The sequence below is a fragment of the Rousettus aegyptiacus genome, unplaced genomic scaffold (assembly GCF_014176215.1).
Source record: "Rousettus aegyptiacus isolate mRouAeg1 unplaced genomic scaffold, mRouAeg1.p scaffold_m13_p_16, whole genome shotgun sequence".
Taxonomy (NCBI): domain Eukaryota; kingdom Metazoa; phylum Chordata; class Mammalia; order Chiroptera; family Pteropodidae; genus Rousettus; species Rousettus aegyptiacus.
The window spans coordinates 54604855-54630575 of NW_023416291.1; the positions used below are offsets into that span (position 1 = coordinate 54604855).

The 25721-nt window shown below is 65.8% G+C and overlaps 3 protein-coding genes and 1 non-coding gene across 5 annotated transcripts; 1 reads left to right on the forward strand and 3 right to left on the reverse strand.

Moving 5' to 3' along the window:
• Positions 1–1259: 1259 nt before the first annotated feature.
• LOC118612808 lies at positions 1260–1366 on the reverse strand. The gene has a single exon (XR_004955070.1). It is a non-coding gene; the product is annotated as a U6 spliceosomal RNA (small nuclear RNA).
• A 217-nt stretch (positions 1367–1583) lies between these two features.
• On the forward strand, positions 1584–13715 carry MED16 (mediator complex subunit 16). Of its 2 annotated transcripts, none has more exons than XM_016126668.2 (15): positions 1584–1752; positions 3084–3260; positions 4047–4154; positions 4451–4620; positions 5690–6121; positions 6246–6351; positions 7905–8060; positions 8780–8991; positions 9400–9606; positions 10030–10240; positions 10636–10769; positions 10853–11045; positions 11346–11562; positions 12613–12696; positions 12987–13243. In XM_016126668.2, the coding sequence occupies exons 1-15, from the start codon at positions 1584–1586 to the stop codon at positions 13111–13113; spliced, it is 2703 nt and encodes a 900-aa protein (XP_015982154.2). In that variant the 3' UTR covers positions 13114–13243. The 2 variants fall into 2 exon arrangements, with proteins under 2 accessions (XP_015982154.2, XP_036090142.1); XM_036234249.1 differs by lacking the exon at positions 1584–1752 and adding an exon at positions 2419–2540 and having other exon boundaries at positions 8839–8991; positions 12987–13715.
• Positions 13716–18070: 4355 nt separating this feature from the next.
• On the reverse strand, positions 18071–20293 carry CFD (complement factor D). The gene is made up of 6 exons (XM_016126693.2): positions 20271–20293; positions 19761–19903; positions 19185–19341; positions 18936–19080; positions 18535–18795; positions 18071–18287 (listed from the first exon to the last, which is right to left on the reverse strand). The coding sequence occupies exons 1-6, from the start codon at positions 20276–20278 to the stop codon at positions 18126–18128; spliced, it is 876 nt and encodes a 291-aa protein (XP_015982179.2). The 5' UTR covers positions 20279–20293; the 3' UTR covers positions 18071–18125.
• A 1912-nt stretch (positions 20294–22205) lies between these two features.
• On the reverse strand, positions 22206–24449 carry ELANE (elastase, neutrophil expressed). The gene is made up of 5 exons (XM_016126692.2): positions 24350–24449; positions 23834–23990; positions 23417–23558; positions 22567–22797; positions 22206–22464 (listed from the first exon to the last, which is right to left on the reverse strand). Exons 1-5 carry the CDS (start codon positions 24414–24416, stop codon positions 22264–22266), a joined length of 798 nt encoding a protein of 265 aa, XP_015982178.1. The 5' UTR covers positions 24417–24449; the 3' UTR covers positions 22206–22263.
• Positions 24450–25721: the final 1272 nt, after the last annotated feature.

Consider the following 25721-nt stretch of genomic DNA (forward strand, 5'->3'; position numbering starts at 1 on the left):
GCCGCGCTCCCTCCGGAGGCCTCAGGAAGAGTCCTTCCTGGGGATCCCGCGTCCCTTGGCTTGTGGCCATATCCGCGCAGCGTCTGCATCCACTGTCGTGGCCTCTCCCCGTGTCTCCGCACACCGTCTTCACTCTGCGTGTGTTTGGGACCGGCCGGGAGGCCGGCAGGAGGTCCGCAGTCTGGGTTTTCTGGTGTTTTTCTCATGATCTCACTGAAGGATGTGCCCTGCTCATCCTGTCACATCAGGAGCCCTGCTGTCCCACTGCTCCTCACAGCTGACGTTGCCCCCGATCTCCTGGTGGGGATGCCGGTCAGGTTTCCGTACTGGGAAGTCGCCGTCCCTCCCCCACCCCCAACACACGTACACACGGCCCTCTGAAGGGGTCGCTGGCACAGGCGGAGAGGTGGGAGCTATTCTGGGGGCTTCTGCAGGGGAGGCTTCTTTCTTGTCCCGGTGTCTGTGTTAAGGTGTGGGTATTCCCCTCCTACTTTGGGGTGTAATCCCATATGACTTAACTTTACTGCAGAAGTGACTCCAGGATTGGCTGCTGGGAGCTCTTCGGGGCGTGGGGGGTGGGAGGGAGGCCGATCTCTCTGAGGCGCCCCCGACATCGTGGGGGTTTTATTTCGTGATCATGGTGCTGACTTCCTGCCACTCCAAGACGCTTCTGCTTTGCTGGCGCCGTGTTGGAACCCGGTGGGTGATGGGTGCGCCGTATTCCATTTTAACATGCATTTAAGCAGAACTAAAGGTAGACACTCAGCAACGGAAATCCAAATTGCAGGGACTTTCGATGAAAGGAGCTTGCTGGGTCTCCAGCTCAGAAGCTCCCGTCTGCGAAGGGGACCGAGTTCCTAGTTTCGGGGAGGTCAGGCCTGGGCCCCAGGTCCGGGCCCCGGGAGAGTCCACAGGCTGCTCCCACGGGCACGCGGGGTCAAGTCCTACCCTGACCCTTTGCGGGCCACGTCGGCTTCTTCCCAGCCCTCTTCTCCAGCCCCGCGCGACCCTCCCTGCAGTCCCATGCGGTCCCCCCGGGGCAGACTCTGCAAACTGGGCGGGAACACAAGCAGCTTTGGGAGGGGGAACTGGCTAAGTCACCTGGCTCGTGAGTGCCTCGATTTCGCCACCTGTGAATAAGACAAAAGTAAAACATGCACAGAGCGCGCGAAGTTACCTTTGAGAAGGGGGGTGGGGTGTGGCCAGAGGTCAGAGAGCGCCTCGGTTTGGCAGGGGCCTCCCCTATTCCGCCCCGAAGGCAAAATATGGAACGCTTCACGAATTTGCGTGTCATCCTTGCGCAGGGGCCATGCTAATCTTCTCTGTATCGTTCCAATTTTAGTATATGTGCTGCCGAAGCGAGCACGAACTGCTAGATTTCCCAGAAGCTATTTAAAGCCCATAAATAAAATGACTTTATGGTAAGGGTGAATTTCATCGCCAAGGTTCAGTAATTCCTACTTATAGGATATTAGTGAAAAACACAGTGTGGCGAAATGGGGTCAGGCTCCAGAGTCGAGAAAGTGTTTCTTATTTTACCAAATAAAACCGTGGTGGCTGCTGGGACCCTATTAAAGCCCTCTATGCAAATAAGCCCGGAAGCGAGGCGGAGCCGGAGCCGCCACCGTCCCAGAAGTCCCTGGGAAGCAGCCGCGCTGCGCAGGCGACTCGTTGGTCGCGGGGAAGACGGCGGCGCTGGAGCCGCGGGGTGCGGGCGAGTGCGCGCTGCGGCCGCGGCGCACGGGCCCACCGGTGAGCACGGCGCCCAGGGGCCCGGAGGGGTGGGCCGGCCTGCGAGCGCCCGGGGCGCGCGGCCGGAGGAGGCGGGGCCTGCGGGGCCAGAGGGCGAGTCTGGACAGCAAAGCGTTCTGGGTATGCGGCCTGGCCCGCGCGGGGCGTGGTCTGGGAGTTGCCATGGAATCTTGGGGTCCCGAGCCGGGGGCGGGGTGGGGGGTGGAGAAGGGATAGGGGCGCAGCCGCAGGATTGTCTCTCCCTGGGGAGGGGCGTGGGGCGAATTTGGGGACGGGCTTGAGGGTTATGGGGGATTTAGGGGCGAGACCTATAGAGATGGCGTGGGGTCCCTGAGGTGGCACCTGGAGTCTCGAGGGGCAAATGGAGCTGGGACGTGGAGGGCCAGATGTATGGGGGCGGGGCTTGGAAAGCAAAACTTGTTGGGGAAGGGGCTGGAGGGCTTTGGGGGCTGACCTAGGGTTCGTTTGGGGTCCCTGGGGTGGAGTCTGAGAGTTTAGGGTGGGCTCGTGGGCTCAAGGGGGAAATTGGGAGCAGGGTCTGGAAAGCAAATCCAAGGGGATGGGGATCGAGGGCTTTGGAGGCGGGGCTTAGCGTCGAGGGGCTTGTGGCCGGGCCTGAAGAAGGGGGGCCGTCGGGGTAGTGGTTGAGAAAAACGGGGGGGGGGGGTGATCGCTGGACTAATAGTCCCGCTGGACTTTTGTGACGGGGAAAGGGATAAGCTGCAATCGGTGCGGGGCGTGTGGAGAAGCTGAGGAAACCTTCGCCGTTGCCGTTATTGTTACGCTTGGCAAGTGCCACACCGGGACCAAACTGCTGACTGCCCCCAGCCTGTCTCCCCAGCTGGGCCAGAGGCAGCCGCCCCCCCTCCCCGCTAACCCCGTGCCCTGCTGCAGAATAGACCCAGGCTCCCCCCCTTTCTCACAGTTTCCACTGGCCCCTCATGTGAGCCTGGACCAGTCCAGCCACCGCACCTGGTCCCCCAGCCATACCCTGCAGACAGCCAGAAGCATCCTGTTGAAACAAATAGGTCACAGCCCTCCTGGGTCTCCTGCCTCATCTAGGGTGAAAGCCCCCTGGGCCCTGTCACCACCCCGCCCTCACCTCGACCACCTGGCTCGATCCAGCCTCTGCCTCTGCACTTGCCGTTGCTTCCCCAGAGGCGTGCACGCCTTGGCACGTCACCGCACGCCTGTGCCTGTACGCCCCCTGGCGAGGCCTCCTCGGCCCCTCCCCTCACACAGACCCTTGTCATTACCCATGGTGACCCAGGGTCCAGCATGCATTCAGCAAACACTGTGGCAAGCCAGTCCTCTGTCACTCTCTCCCTCAGGTGCCTGTCCTCTGGAAGGGGGTGACCTGTGGCGGGTGGGCACGATGGATCTGGCCTATGTCTGCGAGTGGGAGAAATGGCCCAAGAGTACGCACTGCCCGTCAGTGCCCCTGGCCTGCGCGTGGTCCTGCCGCAACCTCATTGCCTTCACCACGGACCTCCGGAACGACGACCAGGGTGCGTCCCCTCGTCCCCGGCCCAGCCCCCTCCTCACACAGGCTCCCACCGTACCTGGAGCACTGCAGTGGGGCAACTCACGAGTCTCCAGGCCGGCCTGGGAGGCACCCCCGAGCTGTCTGGGCCCTCTCGGGGCTTGCTCATTTGTAACTGGGGTGGTGAGGACCCCAGCCCCGCAGGGGTGCAAAGGGCGGACATGTTCAACTGACGGCTGTTGTCCTCTCCGAGCCTCCCGTCTAACTGCTGGCTCCTGAGAAAGTGCTCTCCCACACCGGATGCCAGGGGGATGCCGGGGTCTCCCCTGTGGGATGGAAGGGGCGAGGGGGCATTCCACTCAGGCTCTTCGGGGCTGGGGCCTCAGTTTCCAGACTGTACGTGTCACTGTTTGGCTTTTAAAAGCCACAAGGTGCACAGCCACCAGCTTACCGTCTCTCCTCTCATTAGAGAGGGTTTAAAAAGCAGGAATTGAGATTAAAAAGAATTACCTGTTACCGTCCATGGGCAGAGCCCTGCATTTTAGAGTCATTTCCTCACAATTCCATTTCCTGGGTCTCTTATAAAAACGTGGCTGTAGACACACTGGTGGCAAACCGCAGGCCTGCTCTGGCCCCCTGAGGGGACACGGGCCTGCTCCCGTTGGCGCCCGGGCTGTCGACGTGGGCAGCGGCATCTCCATGACTTCCTGTGAGGGGAGCGATCACTGGGTTCCTCCCTGAGCCCCCGGGGTCATTGGGCACTTTGGGCCACATCCTTGTCGCCCTGCTGACCCCGCCCTCTCCCTCGCAGACCTGACCCGCCTGATCCACATCCTGGACACGGAGCACCCCTGGGACGTGCACTCCATCAACTCGGAGCACAGCGAGGCCATCACCTGCCTCGAGTGGGACCAGTCAGGTGACGGTGGGGCCGGGGGTCCCGCCCGGCTGAGGGGGACCATGGCGATGGCCCCGAGTCCCAGGGCGATGTGCTCTTTCTCCTAGTCAATGGCCCCAGAGCTGGGCCTCGAACCTCCGACCTGTGGCTTTGCAGCCAGTGCTTCCCGTTCCCCGCGTCCAGAGGGGTCACTGCGGCATGCCTTGTGCCGCTGCCCTGCTCCGGCTCTGCGGGCTGGCCCCGCCCAGGCCCCGCACGTGCCGCGGGTGACTGGCCTTGCCCGTGGTGCGGTCCGTGATGCAGGTGTGCCCCCACAGGCTCCCGGCTCCTGTCAGCTGATGCCAACGGACAGATCAAGTGCTGGAGCATGGCAGACCACCTGGCCAACAGCTGGGAGAGCCCCGTGGGCAGCCTGGTGGAGGGGGACCCCATTGTGGCCCTGTCCTGGCTGCACAATGGTGTGAAGCTGGCACTGCACGTGGAGAAGGTGGGGGTCACACCTGAGCGGGACGAGGGCATTTCCGCTGCCTGTCACTGCCCAGCCTGGTCCCCTCCACCCCCCCTCGCCCCCCCGCCCGGCATCCTTCGGGTTTCCGAGCCACGGGCCTAGCTCACAGCTTCTGTCCAGCTGTCGCTTGGCTCCTGTGTGTCTAGTGGGCCACCCATTTACCTGATGGCTCCTGTCCTCAGAACTCAGCCCACCCTTGGATTTAGTAACGTTCCAGGATTTTTTTCACCACACTGTGTAGCTAGGCCAGTGTCACGGTTAAGAGCGGGGGCCGCCTGGGTCAGGGACGCCTGAGTGCAGATCCCGACTTTGCGCCCCATGACCACGTTGCTCACCGTCAGGCGGGCTTGGCGCGTCGTGGTGGCGACTCAGCACGGGCGCGAGGGCTCAGCTCAGGGCCCAGGAACCTGCATTCCGCCCCAGCTCACCGGGGAGGAGGCACAGGTGTCCCCACTGCGTGAAGCCCTGTCAGCACCCCCCCCCGCCCCCTGCTTGGTGCTGTTTCAGGGGTTGAACACGTTTGTCCGGCTCACGGAGCCACATGTTTAGAAAGGGGTGAATTTTTTTCCGCAGGAATCGTAACTTAAACCTAATTTGCCGAGGTAAGATAGTGACCACGTGGCAGCAGCAGCCAGGACTTTGCGGGCTCGTCCTGGGTGCTTCAGTGTAGGGGGCTGTCTGCAAAGGCAGGGGAAGAGCAGTGGTCTCAGAGGAGGTCTCCTGGCCCCCCCCAAACGCCGAATGTCTGGTCCTTTACGGGGGAAGGTTGTCAGCCCCTGTTCTGCATGGGTTCAGTCACTGGACCCGCCCCACGGTCCTCCAGAGTACAGAGGAGGAGACTGAGGGTCCGGGAGGCCACGTCACGTGGTGCTCAAGTGGCCGAGGCAGGGTTTGAACGTGCTCTGGTTTTTGCCTCCTTGTTCCCCGTTTTCTGTGGGTCTGACTCCCAGAAGGGGGTCGTTGGGTCACCTCTCACAGCTGGGCGGGGTGTCTGGCACCCTGGGCCAGGGGCGCGGGCACCGAGCAGATCCCGCCTTCTCCCCCGCAGTCAGGAGCCTCCAGCTTCGGGGAGAAGTTCTCCCGCGTCAAGTTCTCGCCGTCGCTCACGCTGTTCGGGGGCAAGCCCATGGAGGGCTGGATCGCAGTGACGGTCAGCGGCCTGGTCACCGTGTCCCTGCTCAAGCCCAGCGGGCAGGTGCTGACGTCGACGGAGAGCCTGTGCCGGCTGCGGGGCCGCGTGGCGCTGGCCGACATCGCCTTCACGGGCGGCGGCAACATCGTGGTGGCCACGGCGGACGGCAGCAGCGCGTCCCCCGTGCAGTTCTACAAGGTGTGCGTGGGCGTGGTCAGCGAGAAGTGCCGCATCGACACGGAGATCCTGCCCTCGCTCTTCATGCGCTGCACCGCGGACCCCAGCCGCAAGGACCGCTTCCCCGCCATCACCCACCTCAAATTCCTGGCCCGCGACATGTCGGAGCAGGTGCGCCCCGCGCTCGCCGGGCCAGGGCGCTCCTGGCGGGGGGCGGGGGGCGCCAGGGGGCAGGCCGGGGTGCCGCGTGCTCACGGGCGCTCGGCTCACGCTCACGGGCCGCCGCCTCCCGCAGGTGCTGCTCTGCGCGTCCAGCCAGACGAGCAGCAGCGTGGAGTGCTGGTCCCTGCGGAAGGAGGGGCTCCCCGTGAACAACGTCTTCCAGCAGATCTCCCCCGTGGGTGAGCCCCGCCGGCGGCCACAGCGTCCCGCTTAATCTGGGGAAACCGGGGCTCAGGGTGGCGAGGTCCTGCCCACAGCCACCTGGGCTGCCTCACCGCGAAGCCTCCCGTGGGGATCGTGTGCCCGGGAGGCAGTGTGAAGCTCCAGGGGCCACAGGGAGATACGCAGTTCTGAAGCCACAGAATCTTCCAGGAGTTTTGGCATCACGTGAGGAAACAGGCTGGAGGCCTGAGTGTCCGTTAGGTGCCGAGGACGCCCGCCACGGGCCTTGCTTCTCGCTCCCCAGTCTTAAGCCACTCGGAGCCCCCACGGCTTAGGGTGCCCCAAGACCCCCCGCCAAGAGCAGCCCCCGCGCCTGCCTCCCTGGCAGGCCCTGGGAACGCGCCCGCAGGGGCAGCCCTTGGTTCCCTGGGCTGAAGCGGAGTTGGGGTACAATACAGGCCCTCCCCAGCCTCGTGGCGCCCCGAGAGGCAGCTGTTTCTGGCGTCTCACAGAAGGAAGCAGCTTTCGCTGATGAGCACTAATGGGCCCCGGAGTGGTTGGCCTTGCGGGGGGCGCTGTCCCCTGCCGTGTGGGCTACATAAGCTGCCATCAACGTGGGGAGGGCGGGGGCCACCCTGTCCGCGGATCAGGTCCGGGGGCTTGTGGACAGCAGCTGGTGGCTCCACACGGGGCCTCTGCCCTAGTGCGATGGTGACCAGCCCCGCGGCCTTACGCGTGCTGATCGGGAAGGGGGGTGCAAGTGGCTGGGCCCGGCGCCCTGCCCGGACACCTGCCCTTTGGGGTGGTCCCCTTTGCACTCGGTGGTGTCATTTGTGGTGGATGCTGGATTCCACTCTGACCTTGCTGGGCCTCAGTTTCCGCTGGGAGACAACATATGTGGGGACAGCTCGGGGCACAGGTGCGGAGACATGTGGGTGACAGAGAGGAACCCCGTGACAGTCACCTTGGCGTGTAACAAACCAGCCCTGAACTCAGGCTTAAAGCCTCAGCCCCTGTTGCTCCGGGCTGGCCACCGGCTGTGCCCACACGGTGCCCTCTGCCTGCCCTCGGCCCTGGGCGGGCTGCTTACACCGGCGGGCCTGCCCCCCACCCCAGGCCACGCCCCGCAGCCCAGCCTGTGGCCTCGGGGTCTCAGCCTCTGCTCACCTGCTGGCCACGCCCAGGTTCACGAAGTCACTCCAGCTCTTGGGGGGCTTCATCACCATGTGAGGGGTTCGTGCATCTTACCTGCCGGGGAGAGCTGGGGCCCCCCAAGATCTCGATCAAAGGCACAGAAAACCCAACGCAGGCTGGTCGAGGCCTGACGGGTGTCGGGGTTTGCGTGGCGGCAAGGCTGGCGTGTTTCTCCTCAGCGCATCGGGTCTGTCGGGGGGCAGCTGCTGGCCCCAGCTGACAGCCCCGTGGCTGGGGCGGGGCGCCGAGCACCCAGGGGTCCCCGGGAGGAGGAGGCCCTGGGCTCAGAGGAGGGGGCCCGGCTGGCGCCCCCGGGGCGTGTGGCATGGCGTCCGCCCTCATGCCGCTGCCGTCCGGTGCCCTGCCTGCTTTGCAGTCGGCGACAAGCAGCCCATGATTCTGAAGTGGCGGATCCTGTCGGCCACCAACGACCTGGACCGCGTGTCCGCCGTCGCGCTGCCCAAGCTGCCCATCTCGCTCACCAACACCGACCTGAAGGTGGCTAGCGACACCCAGTTCTACCCTGGCCTCGGTAGGCAGCTCCGACGCGGGCTTCGGTTCCGGGCGCCTGTCGGTTCCCAGCGAGTGGGACCCGTCGGGCTCGAAGGGCTGAGGCTGGGTGACGGAGAGCCGTGTCTTCAGTTTGTGAAGAGCCATTAGAAACTGGCACTTCCCAGACGGGCACCCCCACCCCGGGTTGTGGCAGCGGGACCTCAACCCTGGGTTCAGCGCCTGGAACCCGTGTCCGGCGAGTCCGGGCCGGCGGTCAGCCCCGACCTGGTGCACAAGCTTTGGCCACGAGCCCTGGGCCTCACTGACCTCCATGCCCAGCACGAGGCCCTTTGTGGGTCCCCGTCTCATCCCACCTTGTACCTTGGAAGCCGCGCATTTGCTCACGTCAGCGAAGACCTAGTGCCAGCCGCAGGGGCGGGGCCGCGCAGCCCGGCTGTGCGCCCGCCGCTCCACCGACTCGTGGCCTCAGCCGAAGAGCGGGCGGCAGCTGGGCAGCTGGCCGCGCGTGGTGCCCGCCCTGCCCCTCCGCGCCGAGCCCGCGTGTCCCCCCAGGGCTGGCGCTGGCCGCGCGTGGCGCCCGCCCTGCCCCTCCGCGCTGAGCCCGCGTGTCCCCCGGGGCTGGCGCTGGCCGCGCGTGGCGCCCGCCCTGCCCCTCCGCGCTGAGCCCGCGTGTCCCCCGGGGCTGGCGCTGAGCCCGCGTGTCCCCCGGGGCTGGCGCTGAGCCCGCGTGTCCCCCAGGGCTGGCGCTGGCCTTCCACGACGGCAGTGTCCACATCGTGCACCGGCTGTCCCTGCAGACCATGGCCGTCTTCTACGGCTCCGCAGCCCCGCGCTCTGCGGACGAGCCGGCCATCAAGCGGCCTCGGACCACAGGCCCTGCCGTCCATTTCAAGGCCATGCAGCTCTCCTGGACCTCGCTGGCCCTCGTGGGCATCGACAGCCACGGGAAGGTAGGCGCTGCCGCGTCGCCCGCCGCCAGGCCCGCCTGCCACCTCTGGGTTTGGCCCTCGCTCGACTTCGGTCCAGTTTTCATGCCCCCTGCCTGGGGCTTCACCCAGCGCCGTTCACAGGCCTGTCCGCCCGTGAGGAGCTTCGTGTTCCTGCGGAGCAAGGGGACCACCCCCCGCTGGGGTTCACGTCCTCCGTGGAGCCCGCAGAGTGGGTCCGGTCCCCCAGCTGTGCCCTGCAGGCGTCACACAGCCCCGCCCCAGAGGCACCCCGTGCACACGGCTCCTGGCCACCAGCCAGCGCTCCGCGTGCAGGGCCCGGCCCGCCCAGGGGCGGGGGACGGGGGAGGCGGTGTGGGGCTGGTGCCTCGGGCGGGCCGGCCCTTGACGCGCCTCGCGGCCGCCCCGCAGCTGAGCATGCTCCGCATCTCGCCGTCCATGGGCCACCCGCTGGACCTGAGCCTAGCCCTGCGGCACCTGCTCTTCCTGCTGGAGTACTGCATGGTGACCGGCTACGACTGGTGGGACATCCTGCTGCACGTGCAGCCCGCCATGGTGCAGAGCCTGGTGGACCGGCTGCACGAGGAGTACACGCGCCAGACCGCCGCCCTGCAGCAGGTGGGCCGCCCGGGCTCTGCGCGGGCCGCACGGCGTGGCGTTGGGAGCGGGCAGCCGACCCCCACCAGCAGCGCCCATGGGCAGCAAGACGCGGGCAGAGGTCCCTCCCGGGAAGGGAGCCTGGCGGGAGCCCCTCAGGGAGGGCGGGCCGGGCTGTGCAGCGTCTGGGCACCGTGCGCGTCTGCCGATGCCCCAGGACCAGGTCCCCGCGGCACTGACACCGGGGCCGCCCTGTCTGCCGCAGGGTGTCCAGCAGCATTCCTGCTCCCCCCACTGTGACACCCACAGAGGTCCCAGACACGGCCACGGTCCCCGGGGGCAGGGCCATCCCGGGGCGACTGTCCCGTGAGGCGCGTCCTCCTCCGCCATGAGCCGAGACACCGAGGGCTCGAGCAGGCACCCGCACTCATGCCACACCCCCAGGTCCTCTCCACCCGGATCCTGGCCATGAAGGCCTCGCTGTGCAAGCTGTCACCCTGCACGGTGACCCGCGTGTGCGACTACCACGCCAAGCTCTTCCTCACCGCCGTGAGCTCCACCCTCAAGTCCCTGCTGCGCCCACACATCCTCAACACACCCGACAAGAGTCCAGGCGACCGGCTGGCCGAGATCTGCGCCAAGGTCACCGACGTCGGTGCGGGCCCGTGCACGGTGTCCCCTGCGGGCCAGGCTGCGGGCCGGGCGTGGGGCTGGCAGACGTGACCAGGGGAGCTGGGAACGGAGGACGAGTCAGGCCCTGTGCCTCTGCGAAGGCCTGGGGACTGGGACGGAGCCGTGCGGCCCCAGCACAGCTGGGCGCGGGGCGGGTGGGGTCACGCTCGGCCGTCAGGGACGCCCCGTGGCTCTGGCTCCAGCCCCGTCCCCTGAGGTCCCAGGCTGAGCTGTCTGCCCGTGGGCTCGTTCAGGGCCTGGGCTCGACCCCATCCCGGCCCAGCTGAGTGTGGGGACCCGTGGGATGAGGGCTCGGTGTGAAGCGGGGTCCCCCGTGTGCACGGGGGGCCCGTTCACCTCGGCCGCCCTGCCTTTCAGACATCGACAAGGTCATGATCAACCTCAAGACGGAGGAGTTCGTGCTGGACATGAACACGCTCCAGGCGCTGCAGCAGCTCCTGCAGTGGGTGGGCGACTTCGTGCTCTACCTGCTGGCCAGCCTGCCCAACCAGGTGCGCCCCCCGCCCCGCCCCGCCCCCGCCCGGGCCCTAGGGCACTGCCATGAGCACGCGCGAGCCCTGGCCTCTCCCCGCAGGGCGCCCCGCTGCGGCCCGGCCACAGCTTCCTGCGGGACGGCGCCGCACTGGGCCTGCTGCGGGAGCTGATGGTCGTCATCCGCATCTGGGGGCTGCTGAAGCCCAGCTGCCTGCCCGTGTACACCGCCACCTCCGACACGCAGGACAGCATGTCCCTGCTCTTCCGCCTGCTCACCAAGCTGTGGATCTGCTGTGAGGCCCCCACCCTGCCCCGCCCCGCCCTGCCCCGCCCCAGGCCCTGGCCGGGCCCCCAGTCCCTCCCCAGCGGCCAGCGCCCAGCGCCCAGCGCCCAGCGCCCAGCGCAGGCTCAAGCACCAGCCGCCTGCCTCGCGTCCCCGGGCTGGGTTCTGCCGTCCTCGCACCCAGGCCTCAGCCTTCAGTGAGCGAGTGGCTTCCTGTTTTAGAGGGGAAGGCTGAGGCTGGAGATGGGGGAGCCCCCGGGGGCACCCAGGAAGCCAGGGCAGAGCCTGACGTCCCACCCCCCGCCCGCAGGCCGAGACGAGGGCCCCGCGAGCGAGCCGGACGAGGCGCTCGTGGACGAGTGCTGTCTGCTGCCCAGCCAGCTGCTCATCCCCAGCCTGGACTGGCTGCCGGTCAGCGACGGCCTGGTCAGCCGCCTGCAGCCCAAGCAGCCTCTGCGGCTACGCTTCGGCAAGGCTCCTGCCCTGCCCGGCAGCGCCGCCGCCTTGCAGCTGGACGGCCTCGCCAGGTGCGTCCCCTGCGGCAGGCTCCCGCTAAGCCTGCCGCCTCCGCCTGTGCCTCCACCCCAGGGCCTGGGCGTGCTTCTGGCCCCCAGGTCCGTGCCTCGCTCAGCCCGAGTCAGTCCCCGGCCTCCCGGCACCTGCCAGTCCACTGCACCTCAGTCCTCACCGACTGGTGCACTGGCCCGGCTGTGACGTCCTCCCCGCTCTGGTGAGCAGCTGTGTGCCGTGCCCCCGCGGCCGTCTGGGGCTCCAGCCCCTGCAGAGGTCACGCTGAGACCACGTAGCCCGAGCTGCCCAACCACCCCTGGCCTGGCCCAGGGCCCTGGACAAAGCAGGAAACCGGGCAGGACCTTCTCAGGGTTGAGGGCACTGCCTCTGGAAGGGGGGGTCTGGACCCCACAGCACGGCGGGGTGGGGGTCTGGACCCCGCAGCACGGCGGGGTGGGGTCTTGTCCTCATGTTATGGGCAGTGGGCACCTCAGAGAGCTGCGGTCACGAGCCAAGGTCACAGTCACGGCCAGGCGGCCATCTGACCGGACCGGCAGGTTCCATCCTGCGCGCAGCCCGTTGTTGGAACAGACGGGCGACCTCCCCGCAAAGCCTGCTCCTTTGGGCGGGCGTTCCGTCCTGCCTGCAGGCCTTCCTGGCACCGCGTTCCCTGGGTCTGGGCTTCAGAAAAGACTGTGAACGGGGAGGTCCTCACGAGGGGCTTCTGGTCCTGGGTTTTGGAAACTTTCAAGCATGTTTCATACGAGTGTGACCAGCCAGCCCACCCAGCCGCCGGGCGCCCCCGCTGCGGGGTCTCCTGCCAGCAGGTTCTCGGTGCCGTGCGGGGGGCCCGGCACCTTCCGGGGGTGGGGGGTGCAGGTGCACAGCCGCGAGCACACTGCCCGCAGCTCTGCCGCGGGGGCCGCGTCCCGCACGCTCGTCTTGGAGATGGCTCCACGCCGTGCGTGTGCGCGTGTCGGCCGTGTGCGCGTTTGTACACGTGTGGTGCTGGGCGTGTGTGTGGGCGCGTGTGCGAGATCCTGACCTCTGCTTGCCCCACCCTGCAGGGCGCCGGGCCAGCCCAAAATCGACCACCTGCGGAGGCTGCACCTGGGCGCCCACCCCACGGAGGAGTGCAAGGCCTGCACCAGGTGAGCGGGGCCGCGGTCGGCCGCCCGTGACCTCGGGCGCGGGGCTTCCCCTCTGCGAGCCTCAGTGCGTCGTCCCGTGGGGCTGCGGAGCGGGTCACGCTGTGGCCTCGCAGCATGCCAGATGACCCCAGTGCCGGAGCGCGGCGGGGCCCCTGCCGGGACCGGAACCCTCCCCCGTGTGGCCGCTCGCGGAGGGAGGGCCCCTGCTGACTGAGAGGGGCGTGCGGGAGCGAGGAGGCGCGGGGCGCAGCTCCCAGGGTTGCCCCAGCTGCTCCCCGCTCTGCCTGCAGGTGCGGCTGCCTCACCATGCTCAGGTCGCCCAACAAGACGACGGCCGTCAGGCAGTGGGAGCAGCGCTGGATCAAGAACTGCCTGTGCGGGGGGCTGTGGCGGCGGGCGCCCCTCAGCTGCCCCTGACCGGGCCAGGCTCCGGGGCCGGCCCCCCGGGGTCTGCGGGCCAGGGACAGGATCCCGCGTCCCTGGGACCTTCACCGGCTATGTTAAGATGGTCGTCTCTGAAGTGTGACTTTGGGGCCTTTTCAGCCACGGCCGGTGTCGCCGTGACAAGCCGGGCAGCCGGGGACATGGCCCGAGGCTTCGGGTCCTGCCCCCCGGGCCAGCGACGTCAGTCCCTCTCCGTCTCGGAGTCCAGTGGCGCATCTGGGGGAGGGGCCGGCCGTGCCGCACCTCTGCCCGTGCCGGGCACTGGGTGACGCACCGGGCCGGCCCGCAGCTCGCAGCCCAGGGCCCTCCTGCTGGCCCCGGTCCTGGGTCAGAGGGTGCTGTAAAACATCCCACGTGAACCTGTTGGGTGTCCGGGGTGGCTGCTGGCGACGGCGGTCACACCTGCGCCTGGTCCGGCGCCTGCCACCCGGGATGTTGTGCCCCTGCTTCTGGGTGGCTGTGACCCGGGCAGCCCAATAAACGTTCGGCCGGGTAGGGTCACCGGTGTCTGGTGTGGCGGCCCCACCCGGCAGCCCTGCCCCAGGCCCCGCCCACGGCGGCTCCCTTGCCCCCGACCCGCAGACCTGGCCTGTGTCCCGTGTGTCACTCCCACATCGGCGTCTGGGGAGCACCCGATGTCTGCTGGGCACAGCGGCCGCGGCGGGCGGGGGCTCTGCCCGCCTGCCCGGCTCCCCCGGGTGGATCTCGGTCACTTGCCTCGCCTGCCCCCACCCCACCAGCCCAGAGCTGCTCGGCCTCGTCCCCCGGGGGACCCGCCCCTGCCGCCCGCAGGCACTCGCCCGGATTGGTCCCACTGCCCCAGGTTCCAGGCGCGGTTCCCGCCTGTCAGGTGGGAGCTGCTTCCCAGGTCCTGGTTTCCTTCTGGAAGCTCCAGGGAGCTGGGGGAGGTGGGCTCCCGCGGGAGCCAGGCCTCTCCTCCGCGGAGGTGTCCTCCGGGTCCTCGGTCGCCCTGGGCCAGGCCCACCTCAGCGAGGATGCCTCCACGTGACCCCAGGTCACCCGGGCACCGTGAAACAGCATGGGCTGGGTGCTGGTTCTGGGTCACTGAGTTCAGGTGGCCTTTGGGGCGCAGGTCACCACAACATGCTGTAAATCACTTAGTGAGCCCAGTGGGCAGAGCGAGCCAGGGGCTCCCCGGGAGCGCACTCGTGGGGGGCGCATGGGGCGGCCTGCTGTGGCACCCGGAGGGTTTGAGGGTGAGGGCTCCGTGGATCAAGCTGCTCCGAGTCGCCCCTTACCTGTCCCCACCTGGGTGCTCAGTTCCCACCTCTGGGGTCAACAATGGCAGAGCTGGGGGAGGACGCCGTCCCGTGTCCCCAGCTGCAGCCTCGCTTCCTTAGAGGACGCACCCAGTGGTCACAGCACTCCCTGGCCTCTGCCACCCGCCACTCGCGCTCCACCTCAGTCTCTGGAACCTTCCATGGCTCCCTCTGATCACAGGATGGGGTTGACCTACCCGGGGAGTTGGAGTCTGACGTGAACCCCCCATCTGACTCCCAGCCCCAGGTCCACTGGGGCACAGGCCTCCAGAGATAGAAGTAGGAAGCTGAGCCCCAGTGGGGTCCAGCCAGGGGCGGGGTCACCAACCCCCCCCCCCCGCCCGGGCACTGCCCTTCTAGTGGGCAGAACACACCTGCTGCGGCTGGGAGGGTCCCTGCGGGGTCAAAGGTCTCCACTCCCAGGGCTCTGGTTCCCATCCCAGCTGGAGCCCCCCAAGACAGGAGGGGGGTCCGGGGGGTGCTGGCTCCTGGGGCGAATGGCCTTTGAACCTGTTTCCCGCCAGCCTCTGCCTGGGCTGTGCCTGCTGCCCGGACACCCTGTTCTGGGCCACCCCACAGACCCTCCTCCGCCCCCAGGCCACACCCCGCCCTTCAGGCCGCGCAGTGGGCCCAGCTTCAGAGCCATCAGCCCCCACACAGGGGCCGGGCCAGTCCAGTTCCATCCGTTCCCCCACCAATGTTGCCACAGAAAAGGCAGGATGCCCGGTAGACGTGACTTTTGGGTCAGCACTCAATACTTTTTAGTTTGAGTCAGTCCCAAATGTCACACGGGATATAGTATAAAACATATTTGTTCCCTGAAAGTCCCACTCACCTGGACAGCTAAGTCTGGTCTCTCTCCTCCCTCCCCCCTCCCCAAACTGAATCAACTCGAAGTCACACTCTGGCGTCATTTCATTCTGGAAATACCTACCCGGTGACTGAGCCTTTGATGCTGACTAACTGGCGACTCTGCCTCCCGTCCCCTAGTCACATGTGCACGATTTCTTACATCGCACATGGAATCTGTGGGCACACCGAGGAGAGCGTCACGGCCACGTCACAAAGCCCAAACAAGCAACATCCCGTGCAGCGGAGTGTGAGCCGGAGGGGCCGGCTCACATGGGACCTCAGGAGACGCTCGCGTGTGACGAGCGCCCGGCCGCAAGGCTCCCCCGCGAAGCAAAGCCCTACCACAGGCCAAGGTCCCACGGCTTCAGACGCTGGGGTTCTTTCCCCACGAGGGAGGTCACGGGTGCCCGTCGTGGACCAGGCTTAATGCCTGCCCCAGGGCCTCAAGGGCCCCTCGCCCAGGCAGGAGAAAGGGCACAGGGTCTCAGCAGCTGGGTTCTTGGCCTCTGCCACCCCCCTCCCCCGTCGTTGCCGAGTAGGGCAGCGAGTCAAGGGACAGAGCTGGATGGCTGTCCTGGGACACCCATCAGCCTCTTTCTATGACCCTCCCAGCCCCGGGGGACGCCGATGAACGCAGCCGCCATCGCTCTGGGTGCGAATCCAGACTTTGCCTAGGAGCTTCCGGGTGACCTCTGGACAGTTGCCCGGCCTCTGAAGCCCGTTTCTTCGCTTGCGATGCGGTCGTAAGAACCCAAGTTTAGAATGTCTGTATACGTAATCCTCAGCCTCACGTTCCGCTTGGAAAGCAAAGGGAGAGCTGGACATTAGCCGGATCAGGGAGACACCCCCACGCGGGTCCCTCCCTGTGACCGGGGCCTCCTCTCTCCTCCCAGGGACGAGGGCGCCACCGTGTGGCCGAGACGCAGAGCGGCACCTGGAAGATCCGGCGCGGCCGGAAGGGCGTTGGGTTTGCAGGGAGGGGCTGGGCCCCCAGGTTTCTGCCAGGTTCTCCGCCTGTCAGCCTCCCCGTCACCTCCTGGCACCGCATTAGTCGTGCAGGCGCTTTTCGTGGCCTGCGCCTCCCGGGTCTGGCCGCCACCCCCGCGCCCCGCATGCAGCGTGTGCTCGGGCAAGGCCCACCGCGTCCGAGCGGGGCGGGCAGGGGCTGCGGGACCCGCCCTTCCGCGAGCAAACTCAAAGGCACGCGACGCAGACCTGCTGCTCCTGCGACACGAGCGAAGGCTGAACCAACCGATCTGGACAAAAGATGAGACAGAGATGAATGGAGGAGGCTGAGGCCGCGGGAGCCCTCGGGACGGGGCGAAGGGGCAGGGAGGGGCAGTGCGCGTGGCTGACGCCCCTCAACCTCCACGGGGCTGGGGGCTCTGGCCAGGGCTGTCGCCCACCAGCAGGGTCACTGCAGCGCGTTCTGGACGCATCGGGGAGCCCACATCGGCCCCAAAAGAAGGGGGCAGGCAGGGCCACAGGGCATCACCGCGCACACCTGGCTGCACCTCCCCAGCGCTGTCCTCGCGGGCCAGCGCCCCTGACGCCCCACGCACCCCCGCGTGGGTCCTCCCAGCCTGCGGCCTACAGAGGCCGCTGATACACCGGGCCACTTTCCCAGGGATGGAAGAGACGCTACTTTGTCTAACGTGAATAGAAGGTCAAACAAATGAAAGGACAGAGACTCTCTCTCAAATGAAGGAACAAGAAAACACTCCAGAACGAAACCCCAGGGAACCGGCAATGAGTAATTTGCCTGTGCAGGTTAGAGGGACTTAGGGAGAACTAAGCAGAGTTGAAGATACAGTTACTGAAATGAAAAGACAGGAGCAGGGGTCGGTGGCAGACGAGCTGACATGAGAACAGACCGAGACCTGGAAGCAGACTGGTGCAAAACGACCCATCAGGACAGGAAAATTAAAAAAAAAAAAAAAAATTCAGGGTATTTTAAGGGACCCCTGGAACAACGTCGAGCACCGAAACACTTGCATTATGGGGGCCCAGAAGAAGAGAGAGAGAGAGAGGAATGGACACGACTTAAATGGAAAGATAACCTACCAAATGAGAGAAGATATTTGCAAATGATTTCTCCAAATAAAGGGTCAATATCCAAAATAAGTAAAGAACTCATATAACTGAACATCCAAAACAAATCTAATTAAAAATTTGGCAGAGAACCCGAATAGACATTTCTCCAAAGAAGACATATAGATGGCCAACAGACATATGAAAAGATGCTCGATGTCGCTAATCATCAGAGAAATGCAAATTAAAGCCACAGTGAGATCTCACCTCACACCCGTCAGAATGGCTATCGTCGATAAATCAAGACAACAGGACCGGTGAGGACATGGGGAAGAGCGAGCCTCATGGACTGCCGCTGGGTTTGCAGATGGGAGCAGCCACTACGGAACGCAGTGTGGACGCGCCTCACACAATGTACAATAGAGTCACCGAACGACCCAGCAATTTCGCATCTGGGTATTTAGCCAAAGAAAGCAAAACCATTTCTTTGGGAAGATATGTGCATCCTTAATATTCATTGCAGCACAACTCGTACTAACCAACACCTGGAAGCCACCTAAGTGCCCATCTTGGATAAAGAAGAGGCGGCGCACATATACTTGGCCGTAAAAAAGAATAAAATCTTACCGTTTGGACGTGGATGGATGAGTGAAGTAAGTCAAACAGAGAAAGACAAATATCGTATTGTTCACTTATTCGTGGATTCTTAAAACCAAAGTAAATGAACAAACAAAATAGAAAAGAATAAAATAAAATAAAGGCCGATGGTATGCAAAATTGGATGACTTTATTGCTCCCGGTGACCCCCCTCTCAGGCCGTCCTCAGGCGGCCTCAGCCTCGGCCATCACGCCGTCGATCCAGGCCACATAGCTCGCCACTCGCGTGTAGATGCCAGGCTTCTTGGGGTTGCCACACACGCGGGATCCCGAGGTGACTATACCCACGGCGACGCCCCCGCACACCAGCGGGCCCCCGGAGTCACCCTGCGTGGGACAGGGTCGTGAGGTCTGCTGCACCCCACCAGGACCCCCTGTCCTCCTGCATCCACTTGCAGCTCTGCCACTGCAATTCCTGTTTCTCGCTCCGGCATCAATCCGCCCCGCCCCGCCCACCGCCGCAGGCCCCACCCACCGAGGCCCCGCCCCCGCGCTTAGCCCCGCCCCGCTGGGTCCGCCCGCCCTGGAGCCCCGCCCCTCGGTCGGCCCCGCCTTCCCGGGCCTCGCCCCGCACCTTGCAGCTGTCGCGGCGGTGGCTGCTCTCAGCGCACATCATGCGCTCGGTGACGGTACCATCATGGTACCTGCGCAGGTTGCAGATGGCGCGGTCCAGCACGGGCAGGGTCAGGTACTGCAGGCGGTCTGGCTGGCGGCCCGTGTGGCTGACCACGCCCCAGCCCGCCACGTCGCAGAGCGTGCCGGCCGGCACGTCGCGGTCCTCGCGCTGCCAGCGCAGGGTCTTCACCGCGGGGCCCAGCGTGGCCTTCTCAGACAGCTGCGGGCGGGGGAGAAGCCGGCGTCAGGGTCAGGGGTCCGGGGGTGCACACGTGGAAGGGGGGACTGCGGCTAGACTCGGTGGCCCCGGCGAGTGGGGGCGGGCGTGGGGGCGGGCGTAGGGGCGGGGTCTCCGGAGACCTGCAGCAGGAGGAGGTCGTGGTCAATCGTGTCGCGACTGCTGTCCGGGTGGGGCACTGCGTGCAGCACGTCGTACAGGCGCTTGGAGGACTCCGGCTGCGACAGCGAGTGTGCGCCCAGGAGCACCTGTACCTTCCCGTCAGTCCTGGTGGGGGGGTTCCACATCAGAGACGCGTCCCCAGCCCGCCGCAGCCCCTTCCCCGCTCTTCGGCCCCGCGGCCCCCCTTCCCGAGCGCCCAGGCCACTCACACGTCCTCCAGGCAGTGCGCGGCGCTCAGCACCCACTGCTCGGCCACCAGGAAGCCGCCGCACACGTGCTTGCCGTTCACCTGCACCGAGGCCATGTAGGGCCGCTGGTGGGACGCGGCCTCTCTGCCCCCCAGGATCCGGCCGCGGGGCTGCGCCGCTGGGGGTGGGCAGGTGGGCATGAGGACTTGGGGGATGACTGCGGCCCAACCCTCGGACGCCCCCACGCCCCAGGCCACTCCAGCCCACCCCACACACGGAATTCCGTTGTTGGGGCCCTGCCCCCTCCCCCGAGGTTGCAAACTCAGATGCCTGGGAGGCCCGGGGACCACAGGGAGTGGCGAGTCCGCGGCACATTCCACCCCACACACTGAGCCTCACGCTTCGAGTTTAAGGGAAGCGGGGCTGGCCGGACCGACCCCGCCCGCCCGCCGCTGGCCCGACGGAGCTGCTCCTTCTTCCCTCTGTGGGGCAAGGCGCAGGTTCAGATCCAAGTTTTGAAAAATCCTGGACTTCCAGAGACTTCCACCTGGATGCTGACCCCTTGTGGGGCTAGGAGACAGTCCCAGGTCCACTCACCGCATAGGGCCGCTCCTAATAGCATCAGAGCCGCCAGGCGCCGGGAGAGGTCCGCCATGATGCGGCTGTGGTCTGGACACTGACCAGGCGGGGCCGGCGCTCTTATGCTGGTGGAGGGGGCCGGTGGCTGCCAAGGGCCCAACCTGGGGGTGGGCAGTAGCCTAGCTGGGAAAGGGGACCCCGCCCCTCTGCTCCCACCCTCCTCAGGAGGGGTTATCTCCTGCTGGACTTTGCACCCCCGGGGGGTACCTCCCGCGTCTGTGCACCTGGCCCAGGGCCGGCCCTGGCGTGGGGGACAGCCCCCCGCCCCGGGGGGGGGGGGGCGGCGCCCAGCAGAGGGACGACCCGCCCCAAACTCCTCCCCAGTCTCCCCAGAGCAGCCCCCGGGGGGCGGGGGGTTACCCAGCGGAGGGACAACGCCCCGAACTCCTCCCCCAAGCTCCCCAGAGCACCCTTCCAGCCCCCGGGTTTCGCAACGGCAGCTGGAGGCAAAGCCTGTAAACAACCCACTTCCTCATTTCTCTGCTGCTCCCTTCTTTCTTTCCCTCCTCCTACTTGGAGAGGAAATCTGTTAGGGGTGGGAGGAAGGTCACCCCACACCCTGTCCTGCTGCTGTAGCTCTGGAGCCTGACACTCCAACTAGCAGAATGTTGGAAAGGTGGTGTGTAGGGGTGGCTGGAAAGACTGTCTGTGCCTTCAACAAGAAAATTTAAATGGAAAGTTCAGGGTCCGCCTGCAGGTGTGGCTTGATCCAGGCACCTTGAACGATGTCAGGCCGGTGCCTCTGGTTTTGCCCTTCCTCCGAGATGGCTTCTCTGCTCACCAGGCTCCCCTGTTGTGGCTCCCCTACCATCAGCCAGTGAGCTGGGTGGTGGCTCAGTGGGCCCCTCCCCCAAATTCCCCATCACTCTAGCCAATGGCCCCAGGCTGCCTCTGATTGGCTGAGCTTGGGTCACTGCTGGCAGGGGATGGCAGGTTATAATGTCACATGCTTCTGGGTCACATGGCCCTCCGTAATGTGGGGATGGTCGGCCAACATCTCAGAAACTATGGGGGAGGGTGCTGGGACGGGAAGGGTAGGGTGGACCCCAGATGACCCCAGTGGGAACAGCACACGATACTTTCCTGTTTTTTTTCCTCTTCTCGCAGTGGATTACTTCATACATACAGAAAAGAACAGAAAACAGCAGCGTGATCTGTTAGATCCTAACACATTTCCTTATTAAGATCAGAAGTTCTGAACAAAAGCCCATGAGGATATATGGAGTCCAGATTATGTCAGTCTTCGAAATTGTAGAAAATTTGGAAACAACGCAGGAAGATGGAGCCGTTCGATAAATAACGCTGACTGTCCCCAGATACCATGTGCACATGGGAAGACTGCCTGGGTCTAAGGTGGAAAAAGCAATTGCAAGACCACCAGCCCTTGGGGTCAGCTGGGATGAGGGGCCCGGCCTGCTGAGGGAGCTGACAAGGCAAAGGCCCTGAGAGGGACCCAGGCTTCTGAGCTTCAGCGGGAGGGGGCTGGGGGCCAGGGGCCAGAGAGGGAGCGATTATCCCAAAATCATCGTGGCAGGGGCGGCGTGACCTGGTGTTATTTCCTGTCATTGATTGACTTTCTTGGGTAATCGTTTCCTCCCCTACCATCAGACGGTGAGCTGGGTGATGGCAGAGGCCACGTCTGTCGTGGTCCCGCTTGTGGCCCCAGAGGGCCCCTCCCGCAGCACAGGAGGGCAGGAAAGGGGCACAGGTCCGTCAGCTCCCTCAGGGCTGCGACTTCCATCGGGCCCGTGAGACGCCTTGGGAATTATCTGCTCTGTCCCTGCCCCAATGGGTGACAGAGCAGAAGTCCCTTGAGGTGGGAATGGCTCATCTGTCACCAAGTGAGACCCCGAAACGCCGGCTGGATCCCCCAGAACACCTATAGCGAAACGGAGGCTCAGAGACAAGCAGGCAGGCCGTCCAGAGTCAGAGCTGGGACTGGCACCCAGGCTCGCGAGCCCAGCCTCGCCTCTCACACCTCCACTTCCCCGCCTGCAGATCCGGGCACCAGATCCGGGCGCCGATGGGACCCGCCTCAAGGGCTGAACGAGCGTGCGCGTGCACCTGGGATGCGCTCAGCAAACACCTGCCCCAGCGCTTCGTGCGCTGGCCACCTGCAAGGCCACCTGCAAAGCTAATTTAATCATGCAAAAGCGGGGTTTCACGGGAGGGAAACGGAAATGACACCCCGCATCCTTTCCTGGAGGGTGGGGAAGGAAAGTCTTACCCCAATCCCGGGACTTTGCTGCCACCTGGTGGCAGCGTCCTCGTGAGATGCTCCAGATACTCTCCTGACCACTTTTAATCCCCAATTGCACAACCAACAACCGCCCAGACACAGTTTACAAAACAGAGAGGGTTTTTATTGTGCCAGACTCTGCGTGCTGCAGCGTGGGACGGGCTCAGCGTGGGACGGGCTCAGCCCGGGACGGGTGAAGTGGGGTGACAGGGGCAGCCCTTTCTAGTGGGTCTCGCTCTCTGGGTCCCTGGGGTGGACACTGGGTTGGTCGCTGGGGCCGCGGATGACGGATTCGATCCAGTCTGCATACTGCGCGACCGGAGCAAAGGCGTCGGGGTACACGCCCGAGCCGCATCTTCCCACGATGAAGGAGTCGATCCCGTGGACCACCCCGTTGCAGACCAGCGGCCCACCGGAGTCCCCCTGTGGGCGGAGCCAGGCGAGGTCAGGGGCTGGGCTTCCGGGACCCCGCCCACCGCCCGCGGGGTCCGCAGCCCTCCGTGGGCCCTGGCCGCAGGCACTCACGAAGCAGATGCCGGCCCGCCGGCCGGGCACCATGGTGCACACGTTGGTGGGGCGGCATTGGGCCGTCACCACGGTGACGTTGAGCTGCTGCAGCACTCTGGGCGGCGGCTGGTTCGTGCCCAGCTGGCCCCAGCCCATGGCCAGGCACCGCACGCCGTTGCCCACGCCTTGGTCCTGCCGGGGCAGCCGGGCCACGCGCACGTTGGCGTTGATGGTGGCCGACCCGTTGAGCTGCAGTGGGCAGGACAGAGCACCAGCGGGTCGCGCGGGGTGGTGGGCACCGACCCTCTGCTCTCCCAGACTCGGTTTCCCCGAACGAGGTCCCACCATGGTTCCGGGCACCCACGCTATGAGACGCTCCCCCCCAAGGCCTCAGTCTCCCCAGCTGTGAAGTGGGAGCAGCCACAGTGGCTCCGGGCGTCCCTGGACGTGTCTTGAGAGTGGCGAACAGCAGGCTCTCACTACAGCAAACTATGGGTAACAGCGACGGCACGAGCCGCGTTAGAGAACGTCTCGGAGAGCGGCCGCGACGCTGCGGCGGGGGGCAGCGGGGGGTTCTCTCTCCAGCCTCCCCTCGGCCGGCGTGGGGAATTTTGCCCCATTTCATTAAGGCAGGGCGCGCAGGTAATCAATCACCATGGCCCTGCCAGGTGGGGCTCACGTCGCTAGGTTACCACAGGTGGAGGTGGAGGAGGAGGCGGAGGCAGGGAGACGGCCTGCCCAGTTAGAGCCCCGGGTGACCGCAGTCTCTGCCCCTCCCCCAAGCCTCCGCCCCCCCCCTCCCGCCCGAGGCCTTTGCACCTGCCGCCCGCCCGGGCGCCCTGCCCCGCCGCGGCCGCGCAGGCCCCACCTGCAGGAGCACGATGTCGTTCAGCAGATTCGTGCGGTCGAAGCCGTTTTCAAAGACCCGCTGGACGGCGAAGGTCTGCTGGGTGCGCTCCCGCCGCCTCAGGTTGTGTGCCCCCAGCACCACCTGCACCGTCTGCGAGTTCCTGCGGGCAGCGCGGGGGCGGGAGGGCACTCGAGGTGGCCCTGGGCGCTGGGGCGGCAGACAGACCCCAGAGCCCAGCCGAGCGGAGCCCCACGCCCACGGGAGCCTCGAGCCCCTCCGGCTCCCGGCAGATACCTGGGTCCACTGGCTGAGTGCCCCCACTCGGGCCGTTAGTGGGGTCCCCTGGAGGAGCCTGAGCCCTGGCCTCACCCCCCTTTGACAGACGTTGAAAAGAGGGGTCTGAGGATGGAAGGCGCCCCCCGAGGGGTCACTCACATGCTGTTCACACAGTGTGCGGCCGACATGACGAAGTTCGGGGCCACCAGGGTCCCGCCGCAGAAGTGGCTTCCTCGCCGCTGCAGGGACGCCATGAAGGGCCAGGCGTGGGGCCGGGCCTGCTGGCCGCCCACGATCTCAGAGGCCAGCGTGGGGCCTGGGGACACCGGGGGTCAGGGACCGCGAGTGCGGCCGGGGGGCCTACCCCTCCGGCCCGTCCACCCTTGAGCCCCCACCGGTCAGGGCCCTTCACATGCTTGTCGCCAGACGAGGAAACCGAGGCACAGAGTGTGGCCAGGCTACCTTCAGCTCTGGAGACCCCACGGTGCGCCAAATGACCTCTGGGCCCAAACCCTGGACTCCCGGCTCCTCACCACTCTGACCTCAGGCTCTTCCTCCAGAAGCGAGTCTCCCCATCCTAGCCGCCACCGCCCCCACCTTGACAACAAAGGGGCACAGTGGGGAGGCGGGAACGGACACCCAGGGACAGACGGACAGACACGTGGCCCCACTCACCGCCCAGCAGCGCGGCCAGCAGGATGCGAGCCAGGGCCGGGCTGGAAAGTCCGCCGCGTCGGGCCATGGCCGGAGGGGCTGGTGTCCGCCCCGCGCCCGCCGGGCCCTCTTATGGCCTGGCCCGGGGGGTGGTTGCGTTGCCCCACTTCCTCCCCACCCCCAGGCCCTGGCGCTGGGCGCTGATCGGAAGAGAGGTTGGGGGAGGGGTGCAAGGGGCCCCAGTCGGCTCCATGTGAAATTCAGGACTCATGGTTAAATCTGAAAGTCAGATAAACAATTTTTTTCAGTATGACTATCTTCCAAATGTACTGATCTAGGAAGTTAGTCATGGTTTACCGTAACATTTGAGTTTAACTGGGCGTGCTGTATTTTTCTATATCTGGCGACCCTAGGCCCAAAGGGCATTGGCTGGGTTCCCTTGCTTGACTCAGTTTACCCAGGCACGGCAGCTACGGGGAGGCTGTGGGGTCCCCATTTGAGATGAGGAGACTAAGGCACAGTGAGGTGTCCCCTGTGAGTTCCTGCCCGGTGACTCAGGGGACGAGCTGGGGCTCGAAGCCAGGCCCCACGATGCACAGCTAGGCGGCTCCCTTCCAAAGCATGTGCCATCTACCCCACTCCCTGGGCCTGGCCTTCCAGCCTCCCTTCGACTGTCGCCATGACGGAGACCTCACTCCCACCCGGGGCTCGTCCGTCTCGGGTCATCAGCAGGGATTCTGGGGAAGAACCTCGGGCCCACCCCAGGCGGTGGGGCTCTGGGAGGCGATACTGCCCAGGCCGGGGGCGGGACCGTGCTGTCCGCCCAAGCGCGAGAGCTTCCGCCTGGTCCCTGGAGAAAGTCAGGCTGGACGATGGAGCTGGGGCCCCCCGGGGCCCGGCCCCCAACCTCCCCACCTCCCCCAGGATGCTCCAGCTGCAACAGCCACTGGAGCCAAGGCTGTCGCAAGAAGCAACGTTCCCCTGGCCCCGAGCAGGACTCAGGGGAGGGGACCAACGGCTCCATCTGCGGGGCCCGGAGGGCAGGCGCCCCGGGGGTGTCCCGCTGGTCCCTGGGCCCCCTCCACGTGTGGCCACATGGGGGCAAGTGAACCCCCACGGGCTCTGCAGAGGATGAAGGCCCCGCTCGCCCAGAGTCCGGCACGCCGCAGGCGCTCAGCACATCCTCTCCAACCCTCCCTTCTCCGCACGCGCCCGTCAACCAGGCCTGCCCCCTCCCCACTTAGCAGGGGCCCCCGAAGTTACCCCAGAGCACTCAGTAAGCACTTGCTGCATACACAGCCCTGTTTCCAGTCCACAGAGGGGGGAACGTGGAGGAAGCCACGTCTTTGGGAGGAGGTGGCTCAGGCAGGGAGACTCCATTTAACCAAAGCTG

Coding starts and splice junctions, on each gene's coding strand:
- MED16 (XM_036234249.1), top strand. CDS start 3,128: ATGGATCTGGCCTATGTCTGCGAGTGGGAGAAATGGCCCAAGAGTACG. Junction 3,261..4,046: donor CCTCCGGAACGACGACCAGG/GTGCGTCCCCTC, acceptor TCTCCCTCGCAG/ACCTGACCCGCCTGATCCAC. Junction 11,046..11,345: donor CACCAAGCTGTGGATCTGCT/GTGAGGCCCCCA, acceptor CCCCGCCCGCAG/GCCGAGACGAGGGCCCCGCG.
- ELANE (XM_016126692.2), bottom strand. CDS start 24,416: ATGGCCCGACGCGGCGGACTTTCCAGCCCGGCCCTGGCTCGCATCCTG. Junction 23,991..24,349: donor GCTGGCCGCGCTGCTGGGCG/GTGAGTGGGGCC, acceptor CGGTGTCCCCAG/GCCCCACGCTGGCCTCTGAG. Junction 22,465..22,566: donor GGCGGGCCGGCATCTGCTTC/GTGAGTGCCTGC, acceptor CTCCGCCCACAG/GGGGACTCCGGTGGGCCGCT.
- CFD (XM_016126693.2), bottom strand. Junction 19,081..19,184: donor GCGCACTGCCTGGAGGACGT/GTGAGTGGCCTG, acceptor CCCCCCCACCAG/GACTGACGGGAAGGTACAGG. Junction 18,288..18,534: donor ACCGCCGCGACAGCTGCAAG/GTGCGGGGCGAG, acceptor TGTCCCACGCAG/GGTGACTCCGGGGGCCCGCT.